The sequence below is a fragment of the Cetorhinus maximus genome, chromosome 6 (genome assembly GCF_964194155.1).
Source record: "Cetorhinus maximus chromosome 6, sCetMax3.hap1.1, whole genome shotgun sequence".
In the NCBI taxonomy this organism is placed as follows: Eukaryota; Metazoa; Chordata; class Chondrichthyes; order Lamniformes; family Cetorhinidae; genus Cetorhinus; species Cetorhinus maximus.
In genome coordinates, this window is record NC_135884.1 from 19946372 (window position 1) to 19965201 (window position 18830).

General features: G+C 41.7%; 1 protein-coding gene and 1 long non-coding RNA gene across 8 annotated transcripts in view; one reads left to right on the top strand and one right to left on the bottom strand.

Annotated features, from left to right (window-relative positions):
• Nucleotides 1-7897, bottom strand: part of nisch (nischarin) — a 44041-nt gene extending 36144 nt beyond the window's left edge. For all 7 annotated transcript variants that reach the window (XR_013576803.1, XR_013576804.1, XR_013576805.1 and 4 more), the window contains exons 1-2: nt 7676-7897; nt 2849-2932 (exon numbers count right to left, since the gene is read on the bottom strand). Coding sequence is in view for 4 of the 7 variants with exons in the window: in XM_078543333.1 (XP_078399459.1) it covers nt 2849-2932; nt 7676-7759 (168 nt within the window). In the remaining 3 variants the exon portion in view is untranslated. The remainder of the gene's footprint in view (nt 1-2848; nt 2933-7675) is intronic.
• Nucleotides 1-18830, top strand: part of LOC144681619 (uncharacterized) — a 324557-nt gene that overhangs the window by 17513 nt on the left and 288214 nt on the right. The window lies entirely within an intron of this gene.

Here is an 18830-nt window from a genome sequence, read left to right on the forward strand (position 1 = left end):
AAAATTCCACCCACTGACTGACTATCCCTTGGAAAACATACAATTGTTTCCTCTATCTTCTCCTACCTTAGGATCAAACCATGTTTGAGCAAGAAAGTACAACTTGGACTTAAGATCAGCCTTATGGACTTGGGTATTAAAAAAATTCAAGAGCAAGCCCAGGCGATGTAGTTTTGGAAAAGAGTGCCTGAATATCTGTCCATATTTCCCACACTCTAACAAGGCTCAACAGTGACCTGGCTTGGCCAGCATGAGTGGAAGAGCTTTCTCTCAGATGGGCATATGTGTTGCACACAAGCAATACAAAATTGACCATTAAAGTTATCAAAGGAAGGGAACCCATTCATCTCTGGCACACATGTGACTGGTCCCACACCACGTGTTGACTCCTAATGTTTGCCAGGCTATTTCGGAAAATATCAGTTATATAAGAAAACCTCTACCAAGAGAAAGGGCAACCTTTGCTTCCGCATGACATCAAGGTCTGGTCAATAAATGCACCTATATCTCAAGAACAAAACAATGCTCCACGTTAACAGTTATTTTACTCAAATTGGAATTCTAAAAATAAAATCACAGAAATAACAGCACAGGAAGCCATTGTTCACCAATGTGCCAGCTTCTTTTAGAACCATCTACTAAAACCCTACCTCCCTGTCCTTCTGTTAATTTCCTTTTAATTATTTAGCCAATCCTTTAAAATTATCTGACATTTTCTGCTTTATTACCCATACAGTAAAACATTCCAAAATCTCAATCCTTTATGTGCAAAAGTCTTCCCCCTTCATTTTTCTGCAGCCAATCCGGAGTTTCATCTGCTAGTTTCAAACTCACCAATCATTTGGAACAACGGTTTGCAGTTTACGAATTCCACCTTAATCGGTTCTGTTCCAGTCAAAAGAATTTCCACTTATTCCCAGTAACATTCTAGTAAATCTTCCCTGTTTCCCCCATTGCTCAATCTTTCCTATAATGGAATGCCCAGATCTACATTCAATAATCCAGCTGTCGCTTGACCAGTTTTTGTACAAATTGCTTATTTTCAATGCCCTGTATATAATAAACACATAATCCTATTTATTTTTTAAACATTTAAAAAAGAATGTCTGTACCTCCAAACTCATTTTCCTAATGCACATTTGAGAAATGGCTTAGGATGTTCCTTTACGTTAAAAATGATATCTCAAATTCAAATTTTTTGCTAACTCCAAAATGTACTCCGTTACAGTTCCCTGCAGCAAACTGCATCTGCCAACTCTCCACCCAATCCACTATCCTGCTCATACCCTCTTTCTATCTCCTCCATTCTTCTCCTATTTGCCATGCCCCTAATTTGATATCTGCAAATGTCATAATTCCCAGTATGTTCACACCCAACTCACTTATAAAAAATGGGAGAGAAGCCACTTCAGCAGAGGTCAGTGGGGCATGTCAATATCCAGACTCTATGGTGTATAGCTCTCCATCCATGTGGTTACATTTATCTTAATTTTTTTTTAAATTAAGTTTCTTATTAGGAAACTTACCAAAATCACCTTCTGAAAATCCACAAGTAAAACGGCTCCCTTTTATTTATATAATCAGTTTCCCTCAAAAAAAATTCAATCAAGCACGATTTACAAATAGTGCTTTACAATTTGATGGTGACAAACCCCAATTAAGCCAAGTCTCAGCGTACACTAATTTCATATCATTTATGAGCAAACTTCTGAAGTATATAAAAAGAACGAAGATTAAATGCTTCTCATTTCTAGTTTACTCAGTTGCCCTCATTTGTACAAGGGCATAACATTTACCACCCTCTGGTCTTTAAGTACAATCACTGTTTCCAAATTATTTTGCTTCCTTTAGTACTGGAGTACATACCTGGACCTGATAGCAATGGAATTAAAAATAGATGTTACATTTTGCTCAACTGAATTAGAATCTTATTAAGAAGGGATGTCCTTATGCAGTCTGGAGCTGATGAAGATCACAGAGCATTCCTGTCTGAAGTTATCTCTTGATGAGAGACAAATAGAAAACAGAAGATGGCTTTCTTTTTAAAAAGGCTTAAAACACAGAATACAGCTTAATTATCCAGAATATGTGTTCTAAACTTATCGTATCTGAACTTCATTGTAATTAGCACACAATCAGCCAATACAAAGCAGCAGCGATAGCAGTCCCGGTGCAAGTATAAATGACAGAGGCCAAAAGAACAGAAATACAAAATTATGGGGAGTAGTTATAATTATGAAACCTAAGTTTCAATGCATACTGGTATAAAAGTATTAAGCCTATTACAAGCAACAGGACAGTCACAGAGCAAATTGTTTAAAATACAAATTTGCAAATCGAAGCCCTGAAAGTTTTGTGCCAATGTGGTTCAAAAAGGGATTCCAAGGTATCTACATTATCAGATCTGTACATTTGTTGAATTATTAGAACATTACTTCTGACACTTTTTAACAGGAAAAGCAATTTATGCAGTGATACTCCTGATTTTCTTCAGACTACTGATATTGTCTTTGGCAAGTTAGGAGTCTGCTAACATTTACCAAAGATTTGAAAACCATTGGTTCAGAAGATCACTGCAGCCAATTGATTTAGAGGCTTCAGCTAATTTCCTAGACCAATGGAGCAGCAATTGGAGCAGGTACTGAAATCTGGTATACAAGCCATATGTCAATTTGAAGTGCATCCCTGCTTAAAAGCCACATGAAAGTTGTGTTGCTGCATGTCAGATTTCATAGCATAACCTACTTTGCAGAAAATTTGGCAGAGGGTGCCATGCATCTAGCATTTAGTGACTACAAAGAATCTTAGTAAAACAACACAAGTGTTTTACAATATGCAAAAAACTTGCCTTTTCATGTAGCTCATGAAAATCACTGTAGCGGTGTTTAACTGTCCATTGATGATTCCCAACTTTCACTTCTATGATATACACCTAAGAAAGTTATAGGCTTTCATTAGTAACAGCTACGGATATACAGCAACGATTTAAATAAATAAGGAAGGGATACACATATTTGATGTTTTGCCAACTGCTAAAACATCACTTGTAATGTAACCCACAATACATCACAATATTACTTTAAAGCTCATTCACTCTCTTCGGGGAGAGTAATGAATCAAAAGAAAAAGAAAAAATTAGGTCAACAACGTCCTTCCGGTGCAAAAACAAGAAAATAAACCTTTCAGCCTAGAACCAAATTAACCACAATAAAAACCTTTGCAATAACACGACGCCCATCCATCAAATTAAACATTCACTTCCTCCAACACCGACACGAGGTGGCTGCATTGTGTACCATCTACAAAATGCACAGCAACAACTTGTCAAGGTTACTTCGACAGCAACTCCCAAACCCACAACCTCTATCACCCAAAAAGGACAAGGAGAGCAAGTAAATGGGAACATCACCACTCCCAAGGCACACACTATCTGACTTGGAAACATATTGGTGTGTCAAAATCCTGGAGTTTCCTACCTGTGGGGCTACATTCAGCACACAGACGGCAACAGTTCAGCAAGACAGTTCACTGCCTTCTTGCCAAAGGCAGTTAGGAATTGACAATAAATGTTGGTGTTGCCAGTGACACCGCATTCCTTGAATTAATATTTTAAAATTAATATCATGGATACCTACAGTTTAAGCTAACTTTGGCTTTTACCATCAATGCTACCTGATGAAATAGAGGAAGCTCAATTCTCAGACAAGATTTCTACTACTCCAGCTGAACAATGATCATTTGGATGCTTTTCCCATCCATTTACAAGTATGTGACCAATACTATACATATTTAATTGAATACTGTACAATTACAGAATATTTAAATATCATAAACTTTGGCTGGGGGTAGGAGGGTGGCAGATTACTTTTCCTGCTCCTTTTCTGTTACAGTGTAGTGCAGATAAAATATACTGAAATCCTGATTTAAGTTAAAACAACACAAGAAAAATGGTTCAACAACTCCTGGCCCAAAAACAGAACTTTTAAATAGGAAATGAATTATGTATTAAATAATCCCACAACGCATAATAAATAATCAACTGACAAATTCCACCAATAAACGCCAATCTAATCCAAAGATTTTCCTCATCAATTCAGTGCTCAACAAATGATTAACTTGGCTGTGCTCAAATATTTGCAAACTACCTTGTCTTCCACCTTTCCATTGTGCAGAAATGCTAGTTCATCCTGTCTGAAAACTTGCCAGAGGTCAATAACATAAAAGCCAGACAATGCACTGCCAGAAGTGGCATCCACAGCCACAGCAGCAACACCCTAAGCTAACATGTTTTTGGTCTGCGATGGGGCAAATCAATCATTCTGCTCCATACAGGCCAGCAAAGCAGTTTTGCATTTGGAAACCTGTAAGCTACCTTTATGCAATGGGAAAGGCAACAAACGACAAGTAATTTGGAACAACTGCCCATCACAGTTGAACAGTTTGCCCATCATAAAACTAATCAATTTTGTGTTGGTGAACGTAGGTGATAATTTAATTAAAGATACTTATGCTAAAACACAAACCTTTAGTTCATTCAGTAAAAAAAACCTGAAATACTTATTTCACATTTGTTAATTTAAATTTTTTTCAAACCAATTGTACTAAATGCTCTATTCAGAACATCAAGCAACTTTAGAATAACAATGCATTTTCCTCAAAGGCTGTGAACAGCTGATCCACACTGACAAGGAAGAGGCCAGATTCAACCCACTGTCTATGCAAAATCAGCTGATCTCAGCTAAGCCAGGTATTTGGAAGCTACGATAAGCTCAGAATCCTGTGCTGGTGTGAAATCAGACAAGGCCACTCATATTCAGGGAATCCAGCTGTAAGTGCTGACTGTCAGGATTATGGGTGATGATAAGATTCAGTTCAAAAGTAATAACTAACCATACTGCACTAGAAATCAAATAGAAAGGCAGCCCAAGAAGAATCATAAAGGTCACGTTCCAGTTTTCCTGATCACAGTTATCTGAGGGTTAGATATCAACTAAGTGCAAAGCTTTTAACTTCAAATTCAAGGGAACATGAAATCTGTGAAATATTTGTTAGATTTATTTCTGAAGTCAATGTTAAGAGCTTTCATGCTCTGATCACTCAGATACAGATTACTAAATATTCATGCAGCAAGATCGTTTGTACCAGAGTTGAGCTCCACAATGTGCAATCATCTGTATCTCAACAAATGTTCTGAACGATGAAGAATGAATTGGTGGGGGGGGTGGTTCACACACCAATGCCTTCTTTGGCCCATATTATAAAAATTGCTGCGTACAAATTTTGATTTCACTCTGCAAAGTCAGATTTGTCACAAATCTAAAAGCACACCATTGAATTACATTTCTCCTTTAATAGGACTGGATGTGGAAAGTGAAATGAGTTTTAATTCTTTCTTGCCACCCATCCCAACAAATACATATAATTCTCTAAACAAATCTTAATATAGAAGACACGGAAACAAAAGAAGATCAGCCAAAGTTAAAACCAGGAAACTATGGCTTCCAGTTTTCCTAAATCATGAACTACAGAAACTACCATGTACCTGCAAAACTTAAAGTGCTGTAAGGACACAATATATTTCCACAATACAATTTCAGTTGGAACTACAGAACTACTTTCAATTAAAGATCTGACAGGATCAAGTAATGTTGGAACTTCAATGTAGCTAAGGGCCCAGCAGTTACAATAAATTTTTCAGAGTTTATAAATAAACTGACATTAGTAGTTTTGACTACTAAAGATTTCAAGCAATGCTTGTACACCTGTGCTTCCATTTCTTCTACTCCATCATTTCTTGCCACATTTGATTCTTTACATCCTGTTACAGCTCTTGTTTGGCCCAATGGCTAACTAATCAACACCAATGCTTTGCGCTTCATTAATTTTTCATTAACTTTTGGATCAAGCAAGATTTGTTAAGGGGAAAAAAGTAAATTTGATCAAATGTAAAAGAAATAGAAGCATCTCCATCGTCAGTAAGTGGATGTGTTTTCCTAAAAGCAAAGATAAGTGAACACAGTACTCAACGTCAACCAGTTATAGAGCAGCACTGGCAGCGGCCCTACTGATCTCACCAGAACATTTATTATCTTATTCTAATCTTTTCTTCATTCCTACTCCTTCTGAAATTGACTGCTTGCTTGGTTAGTTTCACTGGGAACAAAATGTATTTATACAGCATCTCAAAACATAGTACCATGTCCCTATGTGCTTCATAAGGACATTATTGGACCAAATGTAACACTAAGACAAGTAAGGAGATATAACAGCAGGTGGCCAAAGGCCTGATCAAAGAGGCAGGTTTTAAGGAGCATCTTAAAGAAGGAAAGAGAGGTAGAGGGATTTAGAGGGAATTGCAGAAATGAGGGGCTTGACAGCTGAAGACATTGTCGAAGAAAATTTGGAACGTGCACGAAGCCAGAATTGGAGGAATGCAGATTTATCAGTGGATTATAGAGTTGGAGGCACTCTCCAGTACTTCACCTGTTAGTCATCTGTAAGCCTCGACAAAATGTCAGCTGTCATTCAAACATAGGTACCATCATAACCAATTCTACCCTCATATAAGGAACAAACACAATCTCTCAGCCTGGGGGGAGGGTCACTAGGTAATAATCAGGAACCAAAACCATAGCTTTCCCTACCCCTTCCTAACCCAACAGTACTTCTGACAATCATAACAGCACGACCACCCTAACTGATAATTCAACAGAGACTGAACATCGAATCTGGGATCTTCCTGAGTGCTATGACTAAATATTGGGGGCAGGAGCCAATTCTCAGGCAAAGAGGTCAATGAAATTACTCAACACTTTAGAGATGAGTTAAGAAATTGGACACCTCTCACAGATGGAAGAAATAACATCTGCAGGAAAGTCCCAACACAATCTGCTGATGCATCCAAATTAGTCAGATAGATACTGATAAAGTCTACGAAGAAGTCAGCATTCTGATCTACTTGCTAGACAACAAAAGAGAGGGGGGGGGGGCGGGAAATGGTCTGCACCCTATCCTTTAAGGGTGCAGTTAGTCTAGTCTAATGAAGATATTTTTCAGTGAAATCTGTTCCCATTCCAGCCTACACCCGAGCATTTCTTAAGGCAATAGAAGTCAGAAGAATGTACATTGATCTGAAATAAAACAAACATTTGAGACCACCTAATCGTTAAAAAAAACAAGAGTATGCTACCTACATCCCTTGTCCAATATTATGCTATAAATACTTTCATACAAGTCTATGATGGGCGGGAGGGGCTTGTTGTTACAAGCGTAATATCACGTTAGCAACAATTCCAGAGCATATTTACATCCATCTTGGATGCAATAAGTGATGTCCAATTGTGGCCCAGATTGGATGAAAATTCGATGATGACCCCTTCCTAATGTCAGCAGATTTTGATCATGTGTAAAGGAGGGCGACGCCGTTGAAAGCAGAAGGTGATGGAGCAGGAGATTCCTTCCCACTCTTCACCCATTTTAAAAGTCGGTTCCTTCCCCCTCTTCCCGGGTCCCACATTCTGAGGTGGCCCTGTCCCTGTCCCTGTCCCTGTCCCAGCCCCCGCCCCCGCCCCAGCCCCAGCCCCTGCCCCTGGCCCAGTCCCAGTCCCAGTCCCCGCCCCAGCCCCTGGCCCAGTCCCCGCAGATACTCAAACACCAAAATGTCTCTCTCGCTCACCGTATAATTTTCCACCAGCTCCGACCCGACGATGCAGATTTCTTTTCCCTCGTAGTGCCCCTCAGGAAACCGCCCCGCCTCCATCCTATTTCTAATAATGTGAACAGGGAGAAGGAAATAAATAAATATCCTTTCCTCCTCCCCGCCCCCCCCACTCCACGCCCTCAGCCCCTGCTTCGCACCGCCGCCATTTCGACTCCGTTCCTGGCCGCCAGCAGCTACAACAACAACTTTACTGACATGCGCACAAGGGTCGCGGACCCGTCACGTGCTCCTTGCTCTGCTCATCCTGAGCGCAACCTGTAAATTATTGATGAATAGTTTCTCCCAGTCCCATCTGCGCAAATGGGTTTGCAATCTTTGTCACTGTTGCAGATTACAAATATAACGGCAAACCTTAATAAAATTGCTTCAGCTTTTATTAACTTAATAATTTACATGACCTTACTTCTCAGTCAGGGAAACTATTCAAAAGCATCTTACCCACCACAGCATCAAGAACAACTTTTATTTATATAATACCTTTATGATAATTAAACACCCCAAAAAAAACTCTTCACAGGACATTATAAAGGAAAATTTGCCACCAAGCCACTTAAGGCAATGTTAGGGCAGATGGCCAAAAACTTGGTCAAAGAAGTAGGCTTTAAGGAGTCTTAAAGGGGGAAAGAGGTCGAGAGGCGGAGAGGTGTGGGGAGGATATTCTGGAGCTTAGGTCAAGGCTACTGAAGAGATAGGGGCAAGGGCATGGCGAGATTTCAAAATATGGATGAGAATTTTAAAATCAAGGCATTGCTTGACCAGGAGCCAACGTAAGTCAGCGAGCACATGTGTGATAGGTGAAAGGGACTTGTTGCAAGTAAGGACACAGGCAGCAAAGTTTTGCGTGACCTCAAGTTTACAGAGGGTAGAATGCAGGAGGGCGGCCAGGAATGTGTTGAAATAGTCAAATCTGGAGGTAACAAATACACGGATGTGGGTTTCAGCAGTGGATTATCTGAGAAAGGGGAAAAGTTGTGTGATGTTACAGAGATGGGAGTAGACAGTCTTGGGGATGGCACTCATATTGTTTCTTAAAGAATTTTGCCTCCACTGCTCCCTCCTCAAATCCATTCCATCAGTTGATCAAAACGATCTGTATCAGTCCTAAACTTGCTTTATAGTAGTTTCAACCTGCATCCCCTGATTTACTCTCACAATTTAAGCTATGTTAACTACATTTTACACCTCTATAACATTACTTAACAGATTCCTCCACTCCATGCTAAAAAAAACTCTGTCTTTCCTCATGAATACAAGGGATCAGCCTCAGGGTTCTCCTCTGCACTGGCTCCAAAACTTGACTGTGGTAACAAAGGGGATAGCCCCTCCTGCTGTCCATCAGATGTCATGTGATTTTCTGTTAAGGCTCCAGTGAGCCCTAAGCGCGGGCAATCCAGAGGGTGGAGCTTCCTGACCAGAGTCCTGATCGAGCGTGCAGCACCTGAAAAACTCCCAGTAATAAAGTTGATCTGTTTCCTGTTGAAACCTGTCTGCTGCATTGAGTCATTACATTGACTGTCTCCGTTATGTCTCAGCAAGCAGAACTGAAAGTATGAAAGCAAAAAACTGCGGATGCTGGAAATCCAAAACACAAACAAAAATACCTGGAAAAACTCAGCAGTTCTGGCAGCATCTGCGGAGAGGAGCACAGTTAACGTTTCGAGTCCAAATGACCCTTCAACAGTTCTGCCAGGCCTGCTGAGTTTTTCCAGGTATTTTTGTTTTTGAACTGAAAGTATGGTCTGGCCAGAGCAATGTTTGAAATGGCCAAGCCTTCCATTTACTTATTTTCAACTATTTTGTCTCCATAGGTCAGCTTCCTCTTTTCCATTTGGTTTGGACATGTTTAATGGGTGTTTAATGGCAAAAACTCCTCAATCTCTTGCAACGCATTTCAGGCTGGATGAGCACTGGGAATTAGATCTAATACTCCGATTTGCTAATTGGCATATGGTGAAATTTGGTGAATGCTAAATCAAGAATTTTCATACAATGCCACCATGACATAGCAGGTTTGTCAGCTCCCTTCTTTTTGATTGGCCTGGATTTTGTGGGTCAGGGTTGATTGGTGATTGCTGACAGTTCACTGTTCTTATCCTCTGAAGGAGGCCCTCTGAAACTGATTGCAACTTCAGGATGTTGCATGTGTAGGTTAGCATGGAAATCCTGAAGTTGTAGTTTGTCACTCAGGGCTCCAACAACTAGCCCCCACCCCACCACCCCCTCTCAGGGGGTAATAATGAAATCAGTGATAACTTCAACTTTCCTGCTTCCACTTTTCCCTTTGAAACCCCGTAAAGAAGTTACACCCTATTTAATCAGATGTAACTGTGTTTTTAACACGGATGTAATTAATAAAATTTAATAAACAACAGAACTTGCCCTGAAAAAATAATTTTTTATTCATGGAGTGCTGTTAACTTATTAATTAGTATATATTTTAAGCTAAGTTTTAGAAATAATTTTGATTTGAAAAATGTTTTTACAGAATATTTTACCTTCTACCTCACTCTACTTTATATTCCAATCTTTAAGTTGCTTTATGTAAAAAAATTTAAAATTGATTTTATTTTAGTGTTGGTTTCTTGTTTTGTTTCTTGTTTGGGGAGGTCTGTGAAAATTCTTTAATGTGATTGACTACTTGGACCCTCTGATGACATTAGTCCAACCCCAAGCTGTGAATGCCCAGTAAAGAAAGATGCTACCAGTTGCAGTACCACAGCACAGTGATAAAGGTGAAAACCTCATCAGAGAGATCGTTAGATTGCTAAGTCTCCCAGCAAGACTTACTTCATGGCAAGCGGCAAGCACCCTGGGCCGATGATTTTCCCAACAGAGAGTAGTGGTGAAAAGGTGTTTTTCAGACTAGAGGGAAGTGTGTAATGGTGTCCTCCAAGGGCCGGTGTTGAAACTAGTGCTGTGTGTCAACCCTGTCAATTGTTTTTTGAAGCTCAGACATCTCACTGCATGTGAGGAGTACTATATAAATGCAAGCTGTACTCATTATTTTCTCATAACACTTTTGGTACCATCATGCCCAATTGGAGTTAAAACTCAATATGTAGACAGTGAGCCCCATGTTACTGAGTCCTCAATCGGAACAAATGTAAGAACTCTGAACAAATTGAAGAATTGGAGCAAGTATATGCTTTTATCCAATAAATTCATTGATTTTGGACAAAATGTAACATGGATTTTCAAATCATTTGGCAATGTAACAAATACCTGCATTTATTATGTATACAAATGAGCAGAAAACAAAATTCTATCTGTGCAATTTACATTTCTGCCACATATTTCCAGACAAACAAGCTTTACAGGTGAGTATAACAGGCAATGCACAATGGAAAATAAAGAGGTCCTTTGGAATGGAGGGACTGGTACATCAAAGGCAGTCATAGCAATTTAAACCAGTGCCCTAAGCTGCTCTTGAATCAAATTACATTCCTGTTCAGTTACAGGAATAAAGCCATCTGATCGTTCCAACCAGCAATGCCATCTGCTTTTCACAATCAGCAATCCACGTTCTATGATATAAATGTAAAATAATCAGATATTGTACCAGAGCATTATTTAAATCTCTAGGCTTATTTAAGCATATATTAGATATAGAGAATCAGAGGAAAAACAAAACGTGTGTTTTTTTAATTCATTCATGGGATGGACACCATGGGCAAGCCCAGCATTTATAACACATCCCTAATTGCTTTGAGAAGATGTGAGCTACCTTCTTGAACTGCTGCAGCCCATGTGGTGTAGGTATACCCACAGTGCTGTTAGAGAGGGAGTTCCAGGTTTTTGGTCCACCGATAGTGAAGAAAAGGTAATATAGTTCCAAGTCAGGATGCTATGTGGCTCAGAGATGAATGTGCAGGTGGTGGTGTTCCCATTCATTTGCTGCCCTTGTCCTCCTGATCGCAGGTTTCGAAGGTGATGTCAAAGAAGTCAAGACACTGCAGTTGCATCTTATAGATGGCACACTGCTGCCACTGTGCGCCAGTGGTGGAGGGAGTGAATGTTTAAGATGGAGTGTCAATCAGGAAGGCTGCTTTGTCCTGGATGATGTCGAGCTTCTTGCTTGCTGTTGGAGCTGCACTCATCCAGGCAAGTGGAGAATATTCCATCACACTCCTGATCTGTGCCTTGTAGATAGTGGACAGGCTTTAGGGAGTTAGGAGCTGAGTTACTCACCACAAAATTCCCAGCCTCTTACCTGACCCTGAAGCCACAGTATTTATATGGCTGGTCCAGTTAAGTTTCCAGTCAATGCCCTTAAGATGTTTGTGGTGGAGGGAATCAGCAATGGTAATGCCATTGAACGTCACAGGGAGGTGGTTAGATTCTCTCTTGTTACAGATTATTATTGCCTGACAGTTGTGCGGTGTGAATGTTGCTTGCCTCTTATCAGCCCAAGCCTGAATGTTGTCCAGGCCTTGCTGCAAGTGGGCACAGACTGCTTCAATATCACTATCTAATCATTAGCAAACATCCCCACTTCTGACCCTGTGATGGAGGGAATTTCATTGATGATGTAGCTGAACATGGTTGGGCCTAGGAGTCTACCCTGAGGAACTCCTGCAGTGATGTTCTGGGCTGAGATGATTGGTCTCCAGAAACCACACCATCTTCCTTTGTGCTAGGTATGACTCTAGGTACTGAAGAGTTTCTCCCTGGTTTTTTTTTATTCATTCATGGGATGTGAGCATCGCTGGCTAGGCCAGCATTTATTGCCCATCCCTAATTACCCTTGTTCAGAGGGCATTTAAGAGTCAATCACATGTAGGCCAGACCAGGTAAGGACAGCAGATTTCTTTCCCTAAAGAACATGAGTGAACCAGGTGGATTTTTACAACAATTGGCAATGGTTTCATGGTCATCATCAGAGTTTTAATTCCAGATTTTTATTTAATTCAAATTTCACCATCTGCCGCAGAGAGATTTGAACCTGGGTCCCCAGATCCCATTGACTTCAATTTGGCTAGGGATCCTTGATGCTGCACTTAGTCAATTGCTGCCTTGATGCCAAGGCCAGACACTCTCATCTTACCTCTTGAATTCACAGTGCTTTGGAGAAACAAAAGGAAAGTAGAACTAATTGGATAGCTTTTTCAAAGAGCCAGCACAAGCATGATGGGTCAAATGGGGCCTCTTTCTCTGCTGTATTATTCTGTGATTATAGGAGTTGCTTTTCTGTATTTAGAAAATATCTCTAGGTGGTTTTGTTTGAGTGAAGAACATGGTGATCTTGCCCTTTAGGTGTATTGACATGCTGCAGTGAAAATAAACACCTAAATATCAATATCCGTCCACATTCATTAAGGGACTGCTACATAGAGGTAAGTGCTTTTCCAACACTCCAACCAGGCGGAGAAGGAGGCTCACCATGCTAACCTGCTTCCTTCCCCATTAATAGACTCCCAACATTGTGGGCACCTACTCTGTGATCACTGAAAAGAAAACTGGGCATGTGGGAACCAATGTCCCCTCTCCGTTGCGGGTAAGAACCTGGTGATCGGGTGTGAAGCACTCTTGGTGTTTCTGTATGTGGCGCAGTTCTGGTCTATTCCTCACTCCTGCACTGTGGCAATCACCAGAGCCATCTTCCGCTTTATCCAGAGGTCGAAAATGGACTGTGTTCCAGGGAACATGGTGTACAAACCTCTAGATAAAGGGGGAAAAAATGTGCCCAACATTCCCCTCATCCTGATGACCACCTTTATGTGTGGCTGCATTTAGCTGTGTGTAGACCCTTGGTACACAAACACCAAGTGTCACTACATGCTGAGGTTCTACTTGTCCCTGATGTTATGAAGGATGTGTCAGGCCACGCTGCCATGGGACGCCCCAAGTAGTTGGACTGTGCTGTACCACCTGTCTCTCGTGGAAAAATTTATGCAGAAAAATACCTTTGACCACAAATCCTTCAGGCAGTGGTCAGCCTAGAGGCCCTGTGGGAAAAGGAGATGGTGGATCTTGTCGGATGGTTCCCCAAGCAGACTGTCAATGTCATTTGGCAGAATGCCTCATTGCCAGAAATTTCCAACAAGCACCAAGACGTAGCTTGGCTGGTGGTGAGAAAGGCCCTCCCCATCAGATCCTTCCTACACACCAGGAGTCTCACTGCCTCTGCACGTTGCTCTCGAGGTGGCTGTGGCAGGGAACAGACCATTGTTCACCTCCTTGTGGAATGTGTCTTTGCAAAGAAGGCCTGGAAAGAGATGCAGTGGTTTTTGACGAGGTTCATCCCGAGCAGTACTGCGACACAGGACTCTGTGCTCTATAGGCTGTTCCCAGGGACAAGCACCGAGACAAACATCAACTGCAGCTGCAGGATAAGCAGCTTGGTGAAAGATGCTCTTTGGTCTGCCCGAAACTTGTTGGTCTTCCAGTGCAAAGTGTTGTCCCTGACCGAGTGTTACAGACTGGCACATTCCAAGGTAAGGGACTACATGCTGAGGGATGCACTAAAACTTGGGGCAGCTGCCGCAAAGGTACAATGGGGAAAGGTCACTGTCTAATGACTTTCAGCCATAGTGCAACAAGGGGCTGGGAATTGTTTAGACTCCTCAGGCTATATGACTCACATGGAATGTATGCAGTGAATATTACACGTATCACAATTGTATTGAAGCACATCAGAGTGCAACATGATCTATGTAGACAACTTAAATACCATTGCACTGTCTGACTGTCTGTTATGACCATTTTGAAATGTCTGTCATGTTCCGTGATTTCCATGACCTCAGGGTGCGACATGATCTATGTGGAAAACTTGAATATTATTGCACTTTTTGTGATGGCCATTTTGAAATGTTTTGTAATGTTTCTTCAGATATTTTATGAATAAAGTGTATTTTTGCAAAGAGAAACCCACCACCACCTCCCCCCAGATTGACATTCCCTGTGATCACTAACTCCCACTGCCACACAATAAATCATTCACCAATACCCCCCTTCTCAACCTTATCTACGAGCCCCACGATCACACCCCCCCCAATGCCTTGGACACTCGAAACCACACTGTACCCAACCACTGTCCTTTGTGATCGCTACCCTGAGCAGCACAAAACCTCACTGTTCCTGAACTCCAGCCTCTCCTGCAGCATTCCCTGCCTGACAGGGAGCCAAACCTATCAATCAAGCTAACCTCCAGGCAGGCATCCTTGTTCAAAATAAGCACACATGCTGTAACTCCATGACATTTGTGGAAACCCAAACAGACCAGAATTCCTTCTCCCCAAAATCCAATATTGTCCAGCTCAAAAAACAAATCATTATGCTCAATGTTATGATCTACTATGTCAGAGCCAGAATTTACAGTATTTTGGCAAACAGCATCTGCCATTCATTAGACTTGCCTTTGCCCTTTTAACTTCCATGAGCTTTTTCATGGCAAGATGATGCAGTCAGGATGTGCACCCTCTACTGAGCATCTGGGACCAGTGTATCTCAGTAACCAAGTAAATTGAAGAATTGGTGAATAGCACAGATTCTGACATCAGTTACAAGAGTCTATTCAATGTCAAATGAGTTATAGAGAGAAAAATAAAGAGAGAGAAAAAAATATTGGATTACTAAAAAGGAATAAAAGAGACAAAAAAGTTTAAAGAATATTTATATCTCCAACAACAATTAAAGATAGAAGGAATGAGATTCTGCAATTGAAGAAGTCAATTTTCAGTACCACAGAGATTGTTTGGCAACAATTAAGTCTTATCACACCAATAAAAAAGATATTTCAACTGAAATGGATAAGCCCTAACTTTCTGTGGGAAGTTTAGTCCACGCCTACCATCCAAGTACAGGAACATTACACTGTTCTGTGCATTTACATAGTAAGCAAGACAGCGAGATGCTGTTTGCAGGAAGCTTATGGCAGAGCATGTATAACATTGGCCTCACCATTATTTTGGAAGTCAATTCTGGCCCATTAGGTACCCATCTTTGTTTGCTGGCAATGCTGCAATTCAGCACCAGGTGGCGATAGAGAATGTTCTACGAAAGCTATTCAGCATTTTTATATCATAGTTAGACAAGGTCTTGATTCAGTTTGTGCTCACATTTGTGCAAGAAATAATTGTTTAAAAACATCAGATGAAGTTAAAAAACAGCCATGAATGCCAGTTTATGCTAAATTTGCTGCCCATTCAGGATGTCACAGGGACACTACAATTATCTGATGCATCATAAGTAAGTGGTGAGGTGTGGGAGTGGAAATCAGGTGCCATTCCTACTCTGTTGAAGGGTCATGAGGACTCGAAACGTCAACTGTGCTCTTCTCCGCCGATGCTGCCAGACCTGCTGAGTTTTTCCAGGTATTTCTGTTTCTGTTTTTGTTTTGCCATTCCTACTCTCCCTGCTAGAAGATGAATACAGGATGAAGCTTGGCAGTGATGCCCTTAATCTCACTGTTAAATGTGGGATCTTGCTATGCATAAAATGACATGTCTCTTTACACAATAATAGTTGATGTAATTCAAAGTAATAGGAGCTATTTCTCAGAGATGTAAAAGGCACTAATTAAATACAAGTTTATCAGTCTTTTAAACTACACTGCTTCCTTTTCAACGGAAGTGTTTGTAAATTCTTACAAGGGATCTGGGCGTCATTGGCTAGGCCAGCATTTTTATTGTCCATCCCTAATTGCCCTTGGGAAGGTGGTGGTGAGCTGCCTCTTGAACTGCTGCAGTCCATGTGGTGTCTTATACACCCACAGTGCTGTCAGGGAAGGAGTCCCAGGATTTTAACTCAGTGACAGTGAAGGAATGGCGATATAGGTCCAAGTCAGGATGGTGTGTGGCTTGGAGGGGAACTTCCAGGTGGTGGTGTTCCCATGCATCTGCTGCCCTTGTCCTTCTAGATGGTAGAGGTTGCAGGTTCAGAAGGTGATGTCGAAGGTGCCTTGGTGAGCTGCTGCAGTGCATCTTGTAGATGGTACACAGTGCTACTACTATGTGTCGGTGATGGAGTGAGTGGATGTTGAAGGTGATGGATGGGGTACCAATCAAGCAGACTGCTTTGCCTGAAATGGTGTCAAGTTTTTTGAGTGTTGTTTGAGCTGCACTCATCCAGGCAAGTGGAGAGTATTCCATCACATTCCTGACTAGTGCCTTGTAGATGGTAGACAGGCTTTGGAGTGTCAGGAGGTGAGTTACTCTCCGCAGTATTCCCAGCCTCTAACTTGCTGTTGTAGCCACAGTATTTATGTGGCTGCTTCAGTTCGGTTTTTGATCAATGGTAATCCCCAGGACATTGATAGTGGGAGGTTCAGCAATGGTAATGCCATTGAATGTCAAGAGGAGATAGTTGGATTCTCTCTTGTTGGAGATGGTCATTGCCTGACACTTGAGTGGCGCAAATTTTTTTTTCTACTTATCAACCCAAGCCTGAATGTTGTCCAGGTCTTGCTGCATTTGAACACAGACTGCTTCAGTATCTGAGGAGTCGCAAATGGTGCTGAACATTGTACAACCATCAGCAAACATCCCCACTTCTGACCTTATGATGGAGGGAAGATCATTGATGAAGCAGTTGAAGACAGTTGGGCCTAGGACACTATCCTGAGGAACTCCTGTAGTTATGTCCTGGGACTGAGATGATTAACCTCCAGCAACCACAATCATATTCCTTTGTGCCAAGTATGACTCCAGCCAGTGGAGAATTTTCCCACTGAGTCCTATTGAGTGCTGTTTTGCTAGGGTTCCTTGATGCCACACTCAGTCAAATGCCGCCTTGATATCAAGGGCAGTCATTCTCACTTCACCTCTTGAGTTCAGCTCTTATGACCATATTTTCTCTAAGGCTGAAAGGAGATCAGGAGCTGAGTGGCCCTGGCAGAACCCAAACTGAGCATCAGTGAGCAGTGTTATTGTTGCTTGACAGCACTATCGATGACCCCTTCAACACTTTGCTGATGTTGAGAGTAGACTGATGGGTGGTAATTGGTCGGGTTGGATTTGTCCTCCTTTTTGTGAACAAGATATACCTGGCCAGTTTTCCACATTGCAGAGTAGATGCCAGTGTTGTAGCTGTACTCAAACAGCTTGGCTAAGAGCGCAGCCGGTTCTGGAGCACATCTTCAGTACAATTGCTGGAATGTTGTCAGGGCCCATAACCTTTGCAGTATATAGTGCCTTCAGCCATTCCTTGATATCGTGTGAGGTGAATCAAATTAGCTGAAGATTGGCATCTGCGATGCTGAGGATCTCAGGAGGAGGCCAAGATGGATCATCGACTCAACAGTTCTGGCTGATGATTGTTGAAAACGCTTCAGCTTTGCCTTTTGTACTGATGTGCTGTGCACCCCCATCATTGAGGATGGGAATATTTATGGAGTTTCCTCCTCTAGTTAGTTGTTTGATTGTCCACCACCATTCACGACGGGATGTGGCAGGACTGCAGAGCTTAGGTCTAATCCATTGGTTGTGGGATTACTTAGCTCTGTTTATTTCATGCTGCTTTCATTGTTTGGCACGCAAGTAGTCCTGTGTCGTAGCTTCACCAGGTTGACACCTCATTATTCGGTATGCCTGGTGCTGCTCTTGGCCTAACATCCTTCACTCGTTATTGAACCAAGGTTGATCCCCTGGTTTAATGGTAATGGTAGAGTGGGGGGTATGAGGTTACAGATTGTGGTTGTATACAATTCTGCTGCTGCTGCTGGCCCACAGTGCCTCATGGATGCCCAGTTTTTAGTTGCTAGATCTGTTTGAAATCTATCTCATTTAGTACAGTGGTAGTGCCACACAACATGATGGACGGTATTCTCAATGTGAAGACGGGACTTTGTCTCCACAAGGACTATGTAGTGGTCACTCCTACTGACACTGTCATGGACAGATGCATCTCTGATTGGTTGATTGGTGACAGCGAGGTCAAGTAGGTTTTCCCTCTTGTTGGTTCCCTCACCACCTGCCGCAGATCTGGTCTAGCAGTTACATCCTTTAGGACTCAGTTAGTAGTGGTGGTACCAAGCCACTCTTGGTGATAGGCATTGAAGTCCCCCACCCAGAGTACATTCTGTGCCTTTGCCAGCCTCTGCGCTTTCTCCATGGAGGAGTACTGATTCATTAGCTGAAGAGAGTGCAGTAAGTGGTAACCAGCAGGTGGCTTC